The 17,546-nt window shown below is 40.2% G+C and overlaps 2 protein-coding genes across 2 annotated transcripts in view; one reads left to right on the plus strand and one right to left on the minus strand.

Moving 5' to 3' along the window:
- Positions 1 to 17,546, plus strand: part of LOC125450929 (protein-lysine 6-oxidase) — a 115,602-nt gene that overhangs the window by 40,959 nt on the left and 57,097 nt on the right. Inside the window, exons 4-5 of the mRNA XM_048527377.2 lie at positions 14,825 to 15,130; positions 16,746 to 16,815. Coding sequence (XP_048383334.1) covers positions 16,766 to 16,815 — 50 coding nt within the window. The 5' untranslated portion in view covers positions 14,825 to 15,130; positions 16,746 to 16,765. The remainder of the gene's footprint in view (positions 1 to 14,824; positions 15,131 to 16,745; positions 16,816 to 17,546) is intronic.
- The window catches only part of LOC125450930 (zinc finger protein 474-like), a 49,190-nt gene continuing 31,835 nt past the window's right edge, over positions 192 to 17,546 (minus strand). The window contains exon 8 of the mRNA XM_048527380.2: positions 192 to 510. Within this exon, the coding sequence (XP_048383337.1) occupies positions 368 to 510 (143 nt within the window). The 3' untranslated portion in view covers positions 192 to 367. The remainder of the gene's footprint in view (positions 511 to 17,546) is intronic.

Genomic DNA, 17,546 nt, shown 5'->3' on the forward strand with positions numbered 1-17,546 from the left:
GTGCAACTGTATATATGAACTGACCTCTTTTAATAAAAGGCCACAATGTTTGAATCTCCCAGCATAGAAAATCTCTGCCCTAAACATGACAGTGGCTTTTATTTGGCTAGGCAAAGACTCGGCAGCTGTGTGTTGGAACAGCTGTAGAATGCCCATCCCAATCTTGAAGCAATGATAATATGAATGGTGGATTTAATTTTAAAATGGTTTTATTCAAGTACATTTACAGCAGGAATTTATGCAAAAATGCCACAAAGTTTTTTCAAAAAACCTTTTGTTGTATTATTTCAGTTTTCATGGAATCAATAAACTATTGTTTGTCGTCACATCTTAATCCATATCAGTTTATCTTTGTTCATTGGTTTGGTTACTTTGGTTTACACGAACGCTGATGGACAATCAATCTGTCTGGGAGGAAGGTTCGCCCACAGATCTCACAAGGTACCAGTTGATCTTGGGAACTTCTCCAAGCTGCCTCATTTAAAGCTTCTATATCATATGCTCCTTTACCTGGAAAATTGAGAGATAGAGGTTGCTGCTTTTATCATAATCATAAAGTGTATTCTGGGGGAAATAAATCCCAAAAAATCTAATTAATGAATGAACATCTTGACCAAATAATTTCAATGACTCCATTTGAAATATGTTTTAGTATTTGTGCTGTTGCCTACTACCTCATCAGCTTCATTTGCATCATTTGGCAGATGAAACCATTCTTGATATAGGGCTTCTGCAACCTAAGAAGCTCTTCTGCCAAGGCTAATAAGTATTTGTTTAGGTCTACTGCAGGCTGAACCATCTGTGGTGCTGTAAAGACAGCCAGACTGCCTACTTCCAGCAATATCTACAAACATCTGTAGAAATGGGATGGAAATGGATACCCTCCCATCCATACAAGCTGTGGCGCCAATATCTGTGCACCTTCATTCCATGCCAAAAAGTAATGGGCCATTACCTAGATCAGGATACATTCATTGTTATGAAGAAAAGTAGACCATGTGGTCCAGTGAGATCAGTGAAGTTCTGCAGTGTGCTTGTCTGCAATAAAAGATACAACCATTTCCAATATAGCAACCTCTATTATTGCACTCAAAAAGAGAAAAAAAAGCTTTTATTCATATGGTACTTTTGAAATACAAGCACTGTAGGCAAATATGGGAGCACATTTACAAACATGCCCCACAAACAGCAATAAAATAAATGGTCAATGGAATTGTATTTGAATCATTAAGGTTGACCAGAGTATTGGAAAAATGATCTGCTACATTTGCAAATAGTTCAGTGCACTACAGGTCTGTATATTGTTTAGCAATGAGGTCACATCCACTGGTCTTCTAACTGGTAATTCCTCTTCATTTGTCATCATGACTTAGCTGGCTAACTAATGTAACGGAAAGATGCTTCATATTATCTATGAATCAGACAGGAGCAGGTGGTGTAACCTGATGCCTGCCTCTGCACATAAATAAAGCCAGCAAAGACAAAGCAAAAATGAATCACTTTAATCTGTTCTTACAATGTGACTTACATTGTTCTTGATAAGTCAATCATATAGTGCAGGATTGGAGGCCTCATTTGCAAAGAATGGCAGCTCTCCTAATGAAAGGGCATAAGTGAACCAGTTGATTCTTATAATAATCTTGTCCAGAAATTTCCAGACCCATGAAATTTATTATCACAATTTTCCAAGTTGGCACTCGAACTGTCTGTCTCCATACTATTAGACAAGCACTATAACAACTAGATCACAAAACATTTTGAAAACAGAAACAGATGTGAAAACATTTCCTTCTGTGTTGACAGCAACAAATATGCATCCTGATATAGTCAACCCAGTTAGGAGCTGGAGGACCACATTGGGTCAGGTAGCATCAGAGGAGCAGAAAAGTTGACGTTTTGGGTCGGGACCCTTCTTCAGAAATGGGGAGGGGCAAGGGAGCTGGGAAATAAATAGAGAGGAGGGGTGGGGCTCGGGGAAGGTAGGTTGGATGGTGATAGGTGGATACAGGGAGGGGATGGTGGGGATTGGTCAGTGGGAAGCGTAGAGCAAATAGGTGGGAGAGAAGATGGACAGATTATGTCAGGTCAAGGAAGTGAGATGGAGGAGGGTTGGTGCTCAGGAAAGGCAGGTGGGGTGGTGATAGATGGATGCAGGTAGGGGATAGTGAAGATTGGTTGGTGGTAAATGTGGGGTGGATAGTTGAGAAAGAAGATGGATGGGTTGTGTCAGGTCAAGATGGTGAGAGGAAGGAGGGTTGAGGTGGGATGGTGATAAGTGGATACAGGTGGGGGGCTAATAGGGATTGTTCCGTGGGAAGGGTGGGGCAGATAGGTAGGGAAGAAGAATTCACCAGTTTTAAAATCTCCCCACCCCCGGCCTCATACCACAGCCAACTCTTCTTCTCTTCCCTGCCTCGACCTGACACAACCTGTCCATCTTCTCTCCCACTGATCTGCCCCACCCTTCCACTGACCAATCCCTACTACCCCCCAACTGCATCCACCTATCACCATCACATCTCCTCTCCCCCCAGCCCCACCCATCCTTCCTCTCACCTCCTTGACTTGACACAACCTGTCCATCTTCTCTCCCACCTATCCACTCCACCCTTCTCACTGACCAATCCCACTACCCCCTACCTGCATCCACCTATCACCATCAAATCTACCTTTCCCCAGCCACAACCCTCCTCCCTCTATTTATTTCCCAGCTCCCTTCCCCCTCCCCAGTTCTGAAGAAGGGTCCCAACCCAAAACATTGATGTTCCTTCTCTTCCGAAGCTGCCTGGCCAACTGTGTTCCTCCAGCTCCACACTGTTGACTCTGACTCCAGCATCTGCAATTCTTAGTATCTTTGTGCATCCTGATATGTCAGTGAACTAAAAGGTTTCTGGCTGTTCTCATCTAGTTTATGCAGCCTGATGAGAATAGCCAAAAGACTTCCTTTCTCTTTATGAGAATAGAGCTAACTACCAGGAATTCCAAAAGCTCTGTATTACAAACTGAAAGCTTCGACAAAAAGACAATATTGTAAGTTGTAACAGAAGTATGCAAAATGTTCAGTCCACAATTAGAACAGCTCTACTAGTGTACCATCTACAAGATGCATTGTAGTAACTCACCAAGGCTCCTTAGACAGCACTTTCCAAACCCATCATTACTACCATCTAGAAGGACAAGATCAGCAGCAGCAGATACATGGGAACATCACCACCTACAGGTTCTCCTCCCAGCCACACACCATCCTGACCTTGCACAACATTGCCATTCTTCAGTTGTGCTCCATCAATGTTCTGAATCCCTCTGCACTGTGGGTGTACCAAAACCACATTGATTGGAGTGGTTAAAGATGGCACGTCATTACCATCTTCTTTCAGGCAATTAGGCATGGACAATAAGTATTAGCTTGGCCAGTAATGACCATATCACAAGAATTATAAAAAATGATAAAAGATAATTGACCCTCATTGTCCATGAAACAATGGTCTGAATTTTTCCAGGCCCTGAATGGTGTCAGTAATGATGAGACAGTTGAAAAAATAGAACATGAATGGAAGAACTGCTTCCTGATCAAGAAAATGAACCTGATTTTTTGCTTAGTGTTTTAATTGCCAAAAGAGAATTGTGCCAGTGAATGATGAGGGGCCTATCTACATGCATTTATCATTATTACCTAATCTCACCTCATTTATATGCATACTGCTATTTTCCCAAGCAATAGATAGAAACTAGATGGTAATTATTACCCACATGAAATGCAGAGTGTGCACCTCACGGCTGCAATTTGTTGAAGTCTTTTCTGGACAGCATTCCCCAACATCTCTGGGCATGCTCCATAGCCAGATACTGCCTGTACCTTCCGTCCTCAGTGGCTGGCATCAACCAAGAATCAGTCTCACCATACCATCATGGTACATCTCCATTGCACTTATAATGCAGTTCAAAATGTACTTTAGAGTTCAACAACACCTTATATTGCAATGCTGCTGCAGGACTAATGCACATAGGCATTGAAGCAGGCTACATCTTAGGGCTACTTGTTTACGTTCTTAGCCTTCACTCACTTTGCAGCTACTTGGATGCTTACAGCATCTCTGCCTTGCATTGCCTATTTACGCATTACCTCCTAATTCAGAACTTACAGTATTTCTATATTGCATTATCTTTTAGCACAGACACTGCCATTTTTACCAGGAAGGATGAATCAAGAAGGTGGACGTGTTGGTGTGTAACACTGTGCTTCATCCAGATCATACCTGCAGTGAATGTCGGCAGCTTATGCGTCAATCATATTGAATGTGTTTCAAAAAAATAGTCATGTCTCAAAGTCTAAGCCAACTAGTCCTTGGTCAAGTCAAGAAAGACTTTTTTTCAGCCGGGGGTGCTAACACCGTCAGTCAATGGTATTGTACAATACTAGTCCGGGGTCTTGAACAGTCAGCTGCTTGGGCCTTCAGGAACAGGGAGTCTGCATCATTATGGCCTGGGGAATTGGCTATGGTTAGTCCTCTAGGTCTAATACAATGAGTCAACTAGACATAAAGTCAGCTGGGCAGCTGTACAGATAATAGTCACCTATCCCTTTGCCTTCCTTGTCAGAGATTTCCATGTCCTAATGTTTGGAGGACAATGGTTAAATGTCATTTGTGTGTGCTGTAACTGCTGATAGATCACATTCCTGAGAAGATACTTGTTTCTGATAGTCCCCACATTGGCTCACTAGAACCATCAACAATAGTTCTACTAGTTCTGTGTCAACGAGATAGCAAAGTGTAGAGCTGGATGAACATAGCAGCCCAAGCAGCATCTGTGTCCAATGCACAACTAATGGCTACAGAAATTGACTAAGTTTACATTTGTTTGTAAGGCTTTCAGTGGATATGGTGCAGCCTCTTAATTTACAATTTCAGCCAAAGTTACCCTCATTATCTGGAAAATGTTCAGGAGACCCACAGTCATTCTCCACTGATGGAATTCCTTCCAGAGAGAGGCATTGCCAATTGAAAATGTCTTGGGACATGTGACAAAACTGCCCTTGCAAAACAAAGAAATTCATTACCCTACATGTGACATTGTGGGATGTTCCTGTATCAGTAATAGAGGGTTAACCCTTTACATACTGCAACTATGAAGGGCTATTTCTGGCTTGCAGTATTTGAACTGTTGCACTACTAAGCTTTCAATATAGTATCGATGGTGGGAAACATGAAAGGTCCTTGTAAGTGGAGTCGCAGGTAGATAGGATAGTGAAGAAGGCATTTGGTATGCTTGCCTTTCTTGAAAAGTATAGGCGTTGAGAGGTCATGTTGCAGCTATACAGGATATTAGTTAGGCCACTTTTGGAATATTGTGTGCAATTCTGCACCTTGCTATAGGAGGGGTGTTGTGAAACTTGAAAAGGCTCAGAAAAGATTTGCAAGGATGTTGCCAAGTTTGGAGGGTTTAAGCTATAGGGAGAGGCTCAATAGGCTGGGGCTATTTTCTCTGGAGCATCAAAGGCTGAGAGGTTTATAAAATCATGAGGGGCATGGATAGGGTAAATAGACAAGACCTTTTCCCTGAGCTTGGGGGCGTCAAAAACTAGAGGGCATAGGTTTAAATTGAGAAGGAAAAAAATTGAAAGAAGCCTGAGGGGCAACTTTTTCACACAGAGGGTGGTGCATGTATGGAATAAGCTGCCAAAGGAAGTGGTGGAGGCTGGTACAATTGCAACATTTAAAAGGCATCTGAATGGGTATATGAATAGGAAGGGTTTAGAGGGATATGGGCCAAATGCTGGCAAATGGGACTAGATTTATCTAGAATATCTGGTCGGCATGGACGTGTTGGACTGAAGAGTCTGTTTCTATGCTGTACCTCTCTATGTCTCTGTGGTGAGTACAACATAGCACAAAGTCAATGTAATGGAGGCGTAGTGCATACTTAATGAGGTGAGCTGCATAAGATTGTGTGAGAAAATTTGCCAGGATTCAAAGAAAGACACCCTCCATGAAACTCCCCAAAATTGACACATAGCCAAAATTTTCGGAAAATTCAACCTGATGTTTATTGAAGAGACACTTGAAAACATCCTTACCAATCTGCTGGTTACAGATGCATCTGTCCATGACAGTATCAGTAAGCGTAATCATCACACAGTCCTTGTGGAGACAAAGTCCTGCCTTTACATTGAGAACACCCTCCATCATGTTGTGTGGCACAATCACTGTACTAAATCAGACAGGCTATCAACAGATACAGTGATTCAAGCCTGGGTGTCCACTGAGCACTGTGGACCATCTACAGCAGCAGAATTATACTCCAGCACAAATTGCAACCTCAAGGCCCAGTATATTCTGACTCAACCATTGCCTTCAAACCAGGGAATCAACCCTGATTCAGTGCAGAGTGCAGGAGGGAAAGCCGCAAACAGATGTACCTAAAAATGAGGTGTCAACCTGATGAAATCACCTAACAGCATAAGTAGCAGGTGACGGGCAGAATTAAGCAATCATACAACCAACAGATCAGATCTAAGCTCTGCAGTCTTGCCACATTCAGTCAGGAATAGTGGTGAACTATTAAGCAACTCACTAAGGGAGGAAGTTTCACTAATATTCTCATCCTCAATGAGGGAAGAGCCCAGCACTTCAGTGCAAAAGATAAGGCCGAAGCAGACACAGCAATCTTTAGCCAAAAGTACCAAATGGATGATCCATCTCAGCCTCCTCCAATGATCCCATGCGTTTCACATACCAGTCTTCAGCCAATTCAATTCACTCCACATGATGCCATGAAACAGATGGAGGCACTGGATGCTTCAAAGGTTATGGGTCCTGTCAACATTCCGGCAATAGTACTGAAGACAAATGCTCCAGAACTTGCTGCTCCCCTAAGTAAGCTGTTCCAGTCCAGTTGCAGCACTATTATCTATGCAACAATCTGGAAAATTGCCCACGTGTTCCACACACAAAAAACAGGACAAATCCAACTCAGCCAATTACTGCCCCATCAGTCTGCTCTTGGTCATCAGTAAAGTGAGGGAAGGTGCCATCAACTATGCTATCAAGCAACATCTGCTCAGCAATAACCTGCTCAGTGATGCCCAGTTTGGATACCGCTAGGACCATTCAGCTCCGGACCTCATTACAGCCTTGGTTCAAACGTAGACAAAACAGCTAAATTCCAGAGGTGGGAGTGACAGCCCTTGACATCAAGGCTGCATTTGACTGAATGTGACATCAAGGAGCCCTCGCAAAACTGGAATCAATGATGTGTCAGATGGAATGAGGATGGGGGGAATGTGCATGGAGAATGGGACAGGATTTTCAAGTGTAGATGGTGAGAAAAGCAATGGTAATATCTTTGAAGTGTGACTCCATCATAGGACAATAGTGGCGGATTAAGGCCCTTTACTGCTGCTTAACTGAGCAGTTAAGGCCATCAGTTGGCCTATGGGTGCCTTATTTACCCTCTGTATTATATAAAAGATTTCAGGGGTGGACATGCAAGAGTTGGGCTGGGCACCTGATGTATTTACATGCCTGTCCCAGCATGAAAATACATTTAGTGGGGATACTTGAAAAATCCAGTCCTATTGTTGTACAGGAGGAAGTAACAGAAGAGGATTAAATAACTATAAACTATCTACTTCTGGAACAACTAGCATTGCAGCCATGAGATCATTCACTTTCTCCTGTCAAAACTCCAGTTTAGAGACATCAAATAATTGCATCAAACAGTGAAGAGAACCTACAGGGTGATGGAGACCAGCCAGCAGGAGCTAGATTGGAAGATGATATAAAGTATTCTTGACAAGATATAAAGATATCAGTCAGGCTGAAGATCCTTGAGACTTAGATCTCATGGCTCCTGGTTACTCAGAAAAGGGATTTTTGTAGAATGCCAAACGTGCACTGGGGATTGTGTTTGAAATTGCGCTACAGATTTCAAGACAATTGGAAGAATACATCCGTGATCTAACAAATACATCCGTGGGATCATGATGAATGGCTTTTGAGCATTAAAGTCCACCCTGAAAAATGCGCCAGTTGCAGATCAATTATATTGGAGGCCCCAAGCAGAGAAGCCCTAAGGACTGAAGGCCAGATTAGAATAGAAGCAAAACATTCCATTGTGTGCTAACATTATAAATAAATGTGTCTCACAGTAAATCATTTATACCCTTACGGAATTTATTTTCAAATGAAATTGTGCCTGTAGTTAAAAACATTCATCAGCTGTTTAAAACCCATTGTTTTTAGAATTGTATCCATGAGGCTCATTTTTAAAAAGATTATCTTCATTTTTCCTACTATGTAGGCCACTGTTGGAATGTTCAGAATATGCTTGACCTGCTCGATCTGGTTTGCATCAGTGTCATGTACCAGCTGTTGTCCATTATTCATGATAGCTAAAGTTCTGGGGTTCTTCTGAATCCTTAGTGCATTCCACATGATATCTTGCTGATTCTCCTAACTGAGAAAGGGATAAGTTTAAATGCATTGATGTACATACTCAGCAGGTTTAGTTTGAGCTCTGTAAACTGTTTAGTCTATATGTTGATTTTCAGTCTTGTATATTTAGTTTATGGTAATATGACAGAACTGTTGTAAACACAGTGAAAATTACATCAAAAGACTAACACAATTTCTGTGTATTACCAATGTAATTGACAGACGATCAAAGCACTCTTTCTGTTGCTGTCAAGTACATTTCATTTTCTAGATATTTATCTGTATGTTTTGCAACACTGAATATAAGCAATTTTGTTACAGAGTATTTTTTTCAGTTTAGCATGTGAAATTAATGAGAGAAAGGGAAGGTGTGTTTTCAAAAGAGATGCATTTATTCTTAATGGCAGATTGTAACCTTGGGAATAAGCTGGTGAATGGATTACATCATTTAATATATACGTAGATGTAAATTGATTTGTGGTGGAACATATTTATACTTAGTTTTGATAAAGAATGTAATAAATCTTGAGTCTGTACAAATACCAAGGCTACAACAATCATTTACAGAGCTTAAAGGCATAAACCACTAGTTTCATGTTGATTGGTTGGTTGGTCATGAATCAGATCTTCTTCCAACAGTAAGGACTAGTCTCCATGAGTGTGTCTCCTATAGCTTATACTCTCAGTTTTTAACATCTGTGATGTGGATATTCTGTCGGCTGTGATTTTGATCTTCTACTGGTTGCACTGGAATCTACTACTTCAAAAGGAACTCACATCTGAAGTTAATTCCTTTGCTTTTGGAGTTGTTGCCAGTAATGTTGCTAATAAGGGAAATAATTAGCGACTCTGGCAAAACACAGATGTGACTGGGTGATAGTCAACTCCGTATACCATTCGTATTAACAGCTAAATACAAACTAATCAGTATGCAGACTGTTAGGCACTCAACCTTAATCTTAGGAATTGAGATAAAAGCTGCTTTAACTGCTGAATCAACTATGAAGAGCTTTGAAATCAGCATCAATACAGCAGGAAAGCACAATTCACTGATCATACCATCATTATGTTTATGAATAAAATCTTGGCTAGAGAACAACAGGTTTGCGCGGCTGCAGGTTACACAAGTACTGAAGTTTAGCCAATATGGTTAGGAAAGTTCTGTTATTATGCATACAGCTGTCATTTTAAGAGAAAAAATGTTTGAAGCTTCCACTTCAAAGACTTACCATATAAAGGTATGGTAACAGCACTTGTAAATGGACGGCAGCATGAACTCGGGGAGAATGCATAATGGAATGGCTAAAGAATTTGTGCATATACAGGACCACAGTGTAATGCTAAAATAGAGAAGTCAAGCTTATCATATTTTTGCACAGCTTTTCTGTAAAGTGAAACCATATGACAAGCTGCAGGATACCTAGACAAAGTGACAGATGTGTGACTAAATAGATGCAAGATGTTCCATAATTTCAGTTAAATGATATTGGTTTATAATTTGTGTACATCTTTGCTGCAACCCAAAGACACAATTCAATACTGTATATAGGAACTGTTGGTTATATGAGACATTCTTGTACCAGTGAGAAGGGTACATTTGACTTTAGTGAGCTGCAGTATTCATTGGAGTTTGTTCCTAAAGTAGAAAATCCTCCTCAACATAGTTAAGACCTTTCATTTCTAGACTGCAGATCTGCTTACCTCCAACTCTTCTGATCTGATCTCCACTTTATATATTTTTCAATCAATCTCTTCAGATGAGTTATAGCACACCTCTGCAGCTATTTGTCATCAGTTCCAGTTATGTCTACGGAGTCTGTAGCTATTTCAGCCTCACATCTGAAGCATCATTACTAAGCTCAGGACCTTGCTCTCTCATTCTTCTTTCAAATGCTTTCTCAAAACATATGTTCTTAATCCTTCCTTTATTTCTGGGTTGAAATAGCATTTTGTTCAGTGAAGAATTTTGGGGAATTATATTAACTTAAGTTATTAAGTGTAGAGTCATGGTATTTAATGTTAGAGTGCTAGGGTTACACAGCTTTCGGAGCAAGGGTATGGCAACACTGTGGTTATGTCATTGGATCAGCAATCTAGAGGCTTGGGCCTGGAGACACAACCTCAAGTCCTAATGCTGCATCTGATGAATTTAAATTCACTAAATTATATAAATCTAGAATTAGCTTTCATTAAATCTGAAATCTAGAAGGGGAACACAGTTAGGAGATTAAATCTGAATGAAATATAGACAGTGTAGAGTTGCAAATTTCATTCACATGCTAAGTTTTGTTATGCTTCTCTCAAGCTTGCAAGAGTCAGATTCAGATATAGAACTAACAATCTCTCAGTGAGTGAAATAGTCTTGTTAAACAAGGGATTGTCTGATATTGGCAGTTATCCGTCAATCAGCAGAAAGCAGTTGGTTCAAATGACACAAATTACTGTACCAGAAAGCTAAACAGGTCAGTGGCTCATCAGAGGCTGTGTATAAGAGACAGGTTTTTCGAACCAGAGCGTGTTACAAATGCCAAGATGTCGGCAAAAATGACCACCACTTTTGCATGCACTGATGATGCCAGAGAATCTTGGATTTCGCTTAGGCTGTGAATTGTCTGCACATTACAGTTCAAGGAAAACCATCATTATCAGCAATAAGGAATAAATCTGAGTTAAATTTTAATTGGAAGGTAAATGGAGGCGGGATGTATTTTTATTTTAATCAGGCCTGCATGTGACTTCTGTGTAAAATCTAATGGCAATGGATCAAATTTCTTTTATAGATTTTGGTTTCTGATGTGAACTTTAAAAAGCATGACTGGTAAATGGGACCCATAATGAAGGATTTCATTGTTTTTGTACCCAAGGAGGTGGAAGTAAAATGTCTAGCAACTGCTTTAACAATATCACTTTATCAGATTTTTCAAGAGTTAGAAATAGCTCAGTTAAAAACTTTGTGTAAAATTCACTTGACCTCTTTGTACAAAATCATTCTTTGCATCATCTAACAATGGTATTTAAATGATTTACAGCCTTTTCAGACTGTACAGATATAAGGGGTGCATAGTCAGGAGGTCATGCCTGCATGAGATAGATGTAGTTGTGAATTTGATTCAAATGGGAACGTTGTACACAGTGGGAAAGTCAGTGCCCCACTTTCTCTCATTTTTTAAAAAATCAGTCTCCAGTAGTGGATGAGTTTTTGTTTCTTTTGCTCCAAACTTGAAAAGTGACGTTATTATTACTTTACTTTAAATTATTGTAAATTGTTAGTGTAAATTATTAACTAATTCCTAATTAAATAAAAATATTTAAAGGTATATCAGTGCTGTTAAAATGTATTGGTGAGGTGTATTAGTATTGGTAAGATTTTATTAGTGTTATAAAGTGGAGTTTGACTGCCCCAACTACCCCCCCCCACCAATAATTAAACCAAAACACCCAGAGAGGAGGGCCTCATCCTATAATCTGTTAAAAGGAGTATGAGAAGGGGTGTCATCCATTTTTTTCAGCAACTTCTAGTGGTTAAATAATATCAACCTCCAACTCCCACTTTACAACCAATAAATAATAATTTATTTATCTAACTCTGAACAAATTAACTAAATTATTAATAAACTGAATAAACCCCTTCTAACTACTAACTATTCCCAAATAAAACAAGACTCCAATGGTGTGCTGTTCCAATAAATATGAGTCTCTCTTACATAAAATACAAATAATAAAAAAAAATGTAGTCTCTCAAAATTATAGCCAGGTTAAGCATCTTCCGGAATGTTCTGTGCCTTTTCCGTTAAATGTTCTGTCAGGAGCGCCTTCTCTGTTGAATTCTTCTGTCAGGAATATTAACCAGTTGTGCCGTAGGTGCCTTTAATTTAGATGGTGCTTTCTCTAAAACTCAGAGAATACCGTGAGAGCTGGCAATTCTATCCAGTCAGCTGAGAAGAAAGAAGCTACAAAGAAAGGCTGGAAAGCTGCAGTGATAAGTAATTCGATACTTGGGAGCAGATAGGGATTTCTATAGCTGCATATATGATTCCAGGATGATGATGATGTCTCCCTGGTCATGGCCATGGCTGTCACTGAGTAACTTCAAAGCAACCTGGACAGGGAGAGTGAACTGCTTGCATTATCAGTCCACATCAGAACCAATGACATAGATAGAAAGAAGGATATCATCCTGCAGTCAGAATTGAGATCTAGGGATAAAATGAGCAAGAAGCACCTTTAAAGGTAGTATTCACTGGATTACTCCCAGTGCAATGTTTATATGAGTACAGGAATAGGTGGATAAGACTGGTGAATGGCTGGAAAATTGGTGTGGTAGGGAAGGCACTAGATTCTTAGGACTGTGGGATCCACTCTAGATTGGATGGGTTCCCCTGAACAGAGTTAGGAGTAAATCCCTCATGGGATGCTTTGTTACAGCTATGGGGAAGGGTTTAAATTAGTCTGGCATGGGATGGGGCTTAGGATGGATTCATTTGGGTCAAAATCAGATGAAAATGGAGGCAGAGCTGTGGGTGCTGCAAATCAGGAACAAAAACAGAAGTTGCTGGAAATGCTCACCAAGTCTGGCAACATCTGTGAAGAAAAAATCAGAGTTATCATTTCAGGTCCGGTGACTCTTCCTCAGAACTAAGATTTTCTTCACAGCTGCTGCCAGACCTGCTGAGCATGTTTAGAAATTTCTGTTCTTGTGGCGGAAATTAGTTGATAAGTCTGCAATACGGAGGAAATAGAGATTGGCAATGCTCAAGGATATATACTTCAATGCAAAGAATATAGCAAAGGAAGTCGACAAGCTGGGGTTATGAATAAAAGGGTGACCATGTGATAACTATAGCTATTACATGACCATCTTTTTAAGAGGGGTGGACATGGCAGCTCAACAAGCCTGGTTACAGGGTTTTCAATGCGATAGAGCGAGGGGAATAAAAAGGAGCTGGATGGTGATTTTGTCAGAATCAATTACAGTGGTAGATAAAGATGATATGTTGGAACGATTATCAAATGAAGCCATTTTAATTGAGCTAAAGAAGAGGCAATCAAGGCTGGGAGTATACTATATAGAAAGAAGGAGGGACGATATCATGTAAGGATCCTTAAATTTAGGGGAGGTGATGGCCTAGTGGTGTTATCGTTGGGCTGTTAATCCAGAGACCCAGATAATGTTCTGTGGACCTGGGTTTGAATCTCGCAGTGACAGATGGTGGATCTTGAATTCAACAAATATCTGGAATTAACAATCTAATGATGGCCATGAATCCACTGTCGATTATTGGAAAAACCCACCTGGTTCACTAATGTCCTTCAGAGAAGGAAACTGCCAACCTTACCTGGTTTGGCCTACATGTGACTCCAGATCAACAGCAATACGGTTGACTCTGAACTGCCTGCTGGGCAATTAGGGATGGGCAATAATGCTGCCTGGTCAGTAACGTCCTCATTCCGTGAATAAATAAAAAGAAAGAAATGAGACTGTACGAGTAGAGCTGAAGAACAAAAAAATGGTAGTCATTGCTGGGAGTCTACTGTGTACCACAATCAAAGGGAGATAGAAGAGCAAACATGTAGGCAGATCTCAAAAAAGTGCAAAAACAACAGGGGTCGGATAGTAATACATTTTAAATAACTCAGTACTAACTAGAATACTTTGTATGAAAGGGATTAACTGAACAGAATTTTTGAAATTAATTCAGGAGAATGCTTGTTTTTAGCAATATGTAGTAAACCCAATAAAAGAGGACAATTCTGGACTCAGTTTTAGGAAATCAAGCTTGGCAGATCGAAGAAATGGGGAGCATTTTGTTGCTAGTGACAATTTAGTTAGTTCAAACCTAATGAAGAAAAAGGACAATGATGGAAAAGGGATTAGAATTCTATCTTGGTGCAAGGCAAATTTTACTAAGCTGAAAAATGATTTTGCAAAAGTGGACTGAACACAGCTATTTGAAGGTAAATCAGTGTCAGAGCAGTAGAAAACATGAAAGGGGATATTTAAGTATCCAGACTAAACATCTTCCCTGTCATGAAAACGGATCATTAACCCTGAAACCTGAAATCATTTGTGGATGTATGGAACTTTAAATTACAAAGTGTGTCTTTAGAAGAATTAAAGACACAGCAAAAGATATCTAAACATGCAATTTCAGTACCTGTCTAAAATCTCTGTGGATTACATCAAAACCTGAGAGAAATTCTGGGATGTTGCAACTTAACGGTGTAAAGGGAATTCCTGATAGCAATACTTCAAAAGGGGAGATGCCATTCAAAAAAATAAACTGTGGTCTTTTGTGGATTGTGTCCCAAAGACAAATATATAATTTATCCCAAATTGCCTTTCTTTCAACTCATGTGGATCTTTTTCTATCTGTCTTTTATCCTTCCAGGAATACACATGAAAGGGAGTTAAAACAAAAATCAAAATACTTCCCCTGGACTTCATGTGCTTCTGTACTAGACAGCCAGCATGCTAGTGTGCCAGCTTATGATCAAGTTCCACTGTACTAAAATGTGCCATGAAGGGGCACAGCAAAGAGCATCTGCTGTACACCCTTGAATTTACAGATTATTAAAAAACAGCGGCTCTCTCTGCTGAAGAACAGATCAAGTCAACCGTGTTGAAGAAAACGGGACAAATATCTTTCAACTAACTGCAGAACCAAAAATCACCAAACAACTACTCAACTGTAAAGGTCAGTACAACAAATATCAGCTATTTTAACTGCCACAACATTTCACAATCTATTCATTACAGGGAAATGATTACATTCAATTCTGAGACAGGATAAATTTTCAATTAGAAAGGAATGGATTAAATCGAGGATAGTTAGCATGGATATGTTAAAGAAAGAATTTGCCTGGGAACGTTCTCCCTGGTGCAAAAGAGGCTATGGGGAGATTTGATTAAGGCACCAAGGCTACATTCGACTAAATGTGGCATCAATGAACCATAGCAAAAGTGGAATCAATGAAAGTCAGGGCGCAAACTCTCCACTGGTTGGAGTTGTATCTGGCACATTGGAAAATGGTTGTGGTTGTTGGAGGTCAGTCATCTCAGCTCCAGGACATCTTTGCAGGAGCTCCTTAGGGTAATGACTTAGGCCCAAACATCTTCAGCTGCTTCATCAATGACCGTCCCTCCATCCCAACATCAGAAGTGGGGATGTTCATTGAGTGCAGAATGTTAGCACCATTTGCGACTTCTTTGATGTTGAAGCAGTCCATATTCAAATGCAACAAGATCAGGATGGTATAAAGGCTTGGGTTCACAAGTGGCAAGTACATTTTTCCCACACAAATGCCAGGCAATGATCATCTCCAATAACAGACAATCTAACCACCACCCGTTGACATTCAATGGTGTTACCATCTCTGAATCCCTCACTATCAAAATCGTTGGGGTTACCAATGAATAGAAACTCATCATATAAACACAGTGGCTACACAAACAGGGTCAGAGCCTAGGAATACTATGGCGAGTAACTCACCTCCTGACTATCCAAAGCATGTCCACGATCTATAAGGCAAAGTCAGGAATGTGATGGAATACTCCCCACCTTCCTGGATGGTGCAACTCCAACAACACTAAAGAAGCTTGACACCATTCAGGACAAAACAACCTGCTTGATTGGCAGCACATTCACAGGCAATTACTTCCTCTAGCACCTTTGCTCAGTGGCAGCAGCGTGTACTATCTGTAAGATGTAGTGCAGGAATTCACCAAAGATCTTGAGATAACACCTTTAAAACCCACGACTACATCTATCCAAAAGGGCAAAAGCAGCCGATAAATGGGAACACCACTGCCTGCATATTCTGTCAAGGCCACTCCCCATCCTGATTTGGAAATGTATTGCCATTCTTTCAGTGTTGCTGGTTTGAAATTCTGGAATTCCCTCCCTAACAGCATCTTGGATCTTCCTACAGCATGTAGACTGCAGCAGTTCAAGACGACAGCTCATCACCACCACCTTCTCAAGGGCAACTAGTGATGGGCAATAAATGGTGACCCAGCCAGTGATGCCCACATTCCACAAATTAATTTTAAAGATTGACGAGATTCGGGTAGAGAATGATAGATGAGGACAGCCTATTTTTCTTCGCAGATAGGTCAGGTACTTGGGTGGGGTAGAGGGAGTGCAGTAATGTCTTAAACTGAATGGTTGAAAGGCTAGAGGAGAGATGTTGAAAATGTTTTTCACCCAGAGGATGGCTAGGGCCTGGAACTCATTGCCTGAAAGTGTTAAAAGAGGCTGAAACCCTTAAAACACATTTTTAAAAATGTATCACTATTGCTGTAACCTGCAGGGCTCTGGACCAAGGAGCAAATGTTGGAAAGTAAGACTAGGCTGGATGGCTCATTTATTGGCTCGCACAGGTAGGATGGGCTCGATGGCTTCTTTCTGTGATTCTCTGATGCTATCAATAATATTGATCATAAAAATCCTGGATTCATGTAAAAACCATATAATGAACATTTTCAATTCCATTTTCTGAAGAAAGATCCAGACCCAAAATGTCAGTTTTCCTGCTTCTCTATTGCTGCCTGGTCTGCCGTGTTCATCCAACTCTACACCTTGTTTTCTAATTCACAAATATGTTTTTCTGGAAAATAAATTGGCTGTCCTTGCCCTATCTTACCTGCATGTGTTTCTAGACCTATAGGATTGTGGTTGACTCTTAAATATCCTCTAAGATGGCCGAGTAAGCCACTTAGTTGTATCACTTTGCTACAATAATGTCTAAAAATAAAACTTGAAAGGCCATCTAAGTGAGTGGACATGACAAAAGCACAGCCTGCCTAGTGAACACAGTAAAATCATTCTCAATAACATCTGGGAATTTGTGTCAAAATTAGAAAAGCTGTCCCTCACACAGTCAAGTAATAGTTTGACAAAGGCATATACTTTTAATATTGTATCAAAATCTGAGATCCAGTAACATCCCAAAAGTGCTATTATCATGACCATAGATCACAACCGCAGATCAACTCCGGACTTATTGAACTCTTAAACAAATGTATTTTGCTTAAGCAAAGACTGCAAGCCAAGACTGGAGAATAATAATAAGATAAAGACACTATCTTGCTCTTAGTGCTACAATCCAGAC

Source organism: Stegostoma tigrinum, chromosome 3 (assembly GCF_030684315.1).
Source record: "Stegostoma tigrinum isolate sSteTig4 chromosome 3, sSteTig4.hap1, whole genome shotgun sequence".
Lineage (NCBI taxonomy): Eukaryota > Metazoa > Chordata > Chondrichthyes > Orectolobiformes > Stegostomatidae > Stegostoma > Stegostoma tigrinum.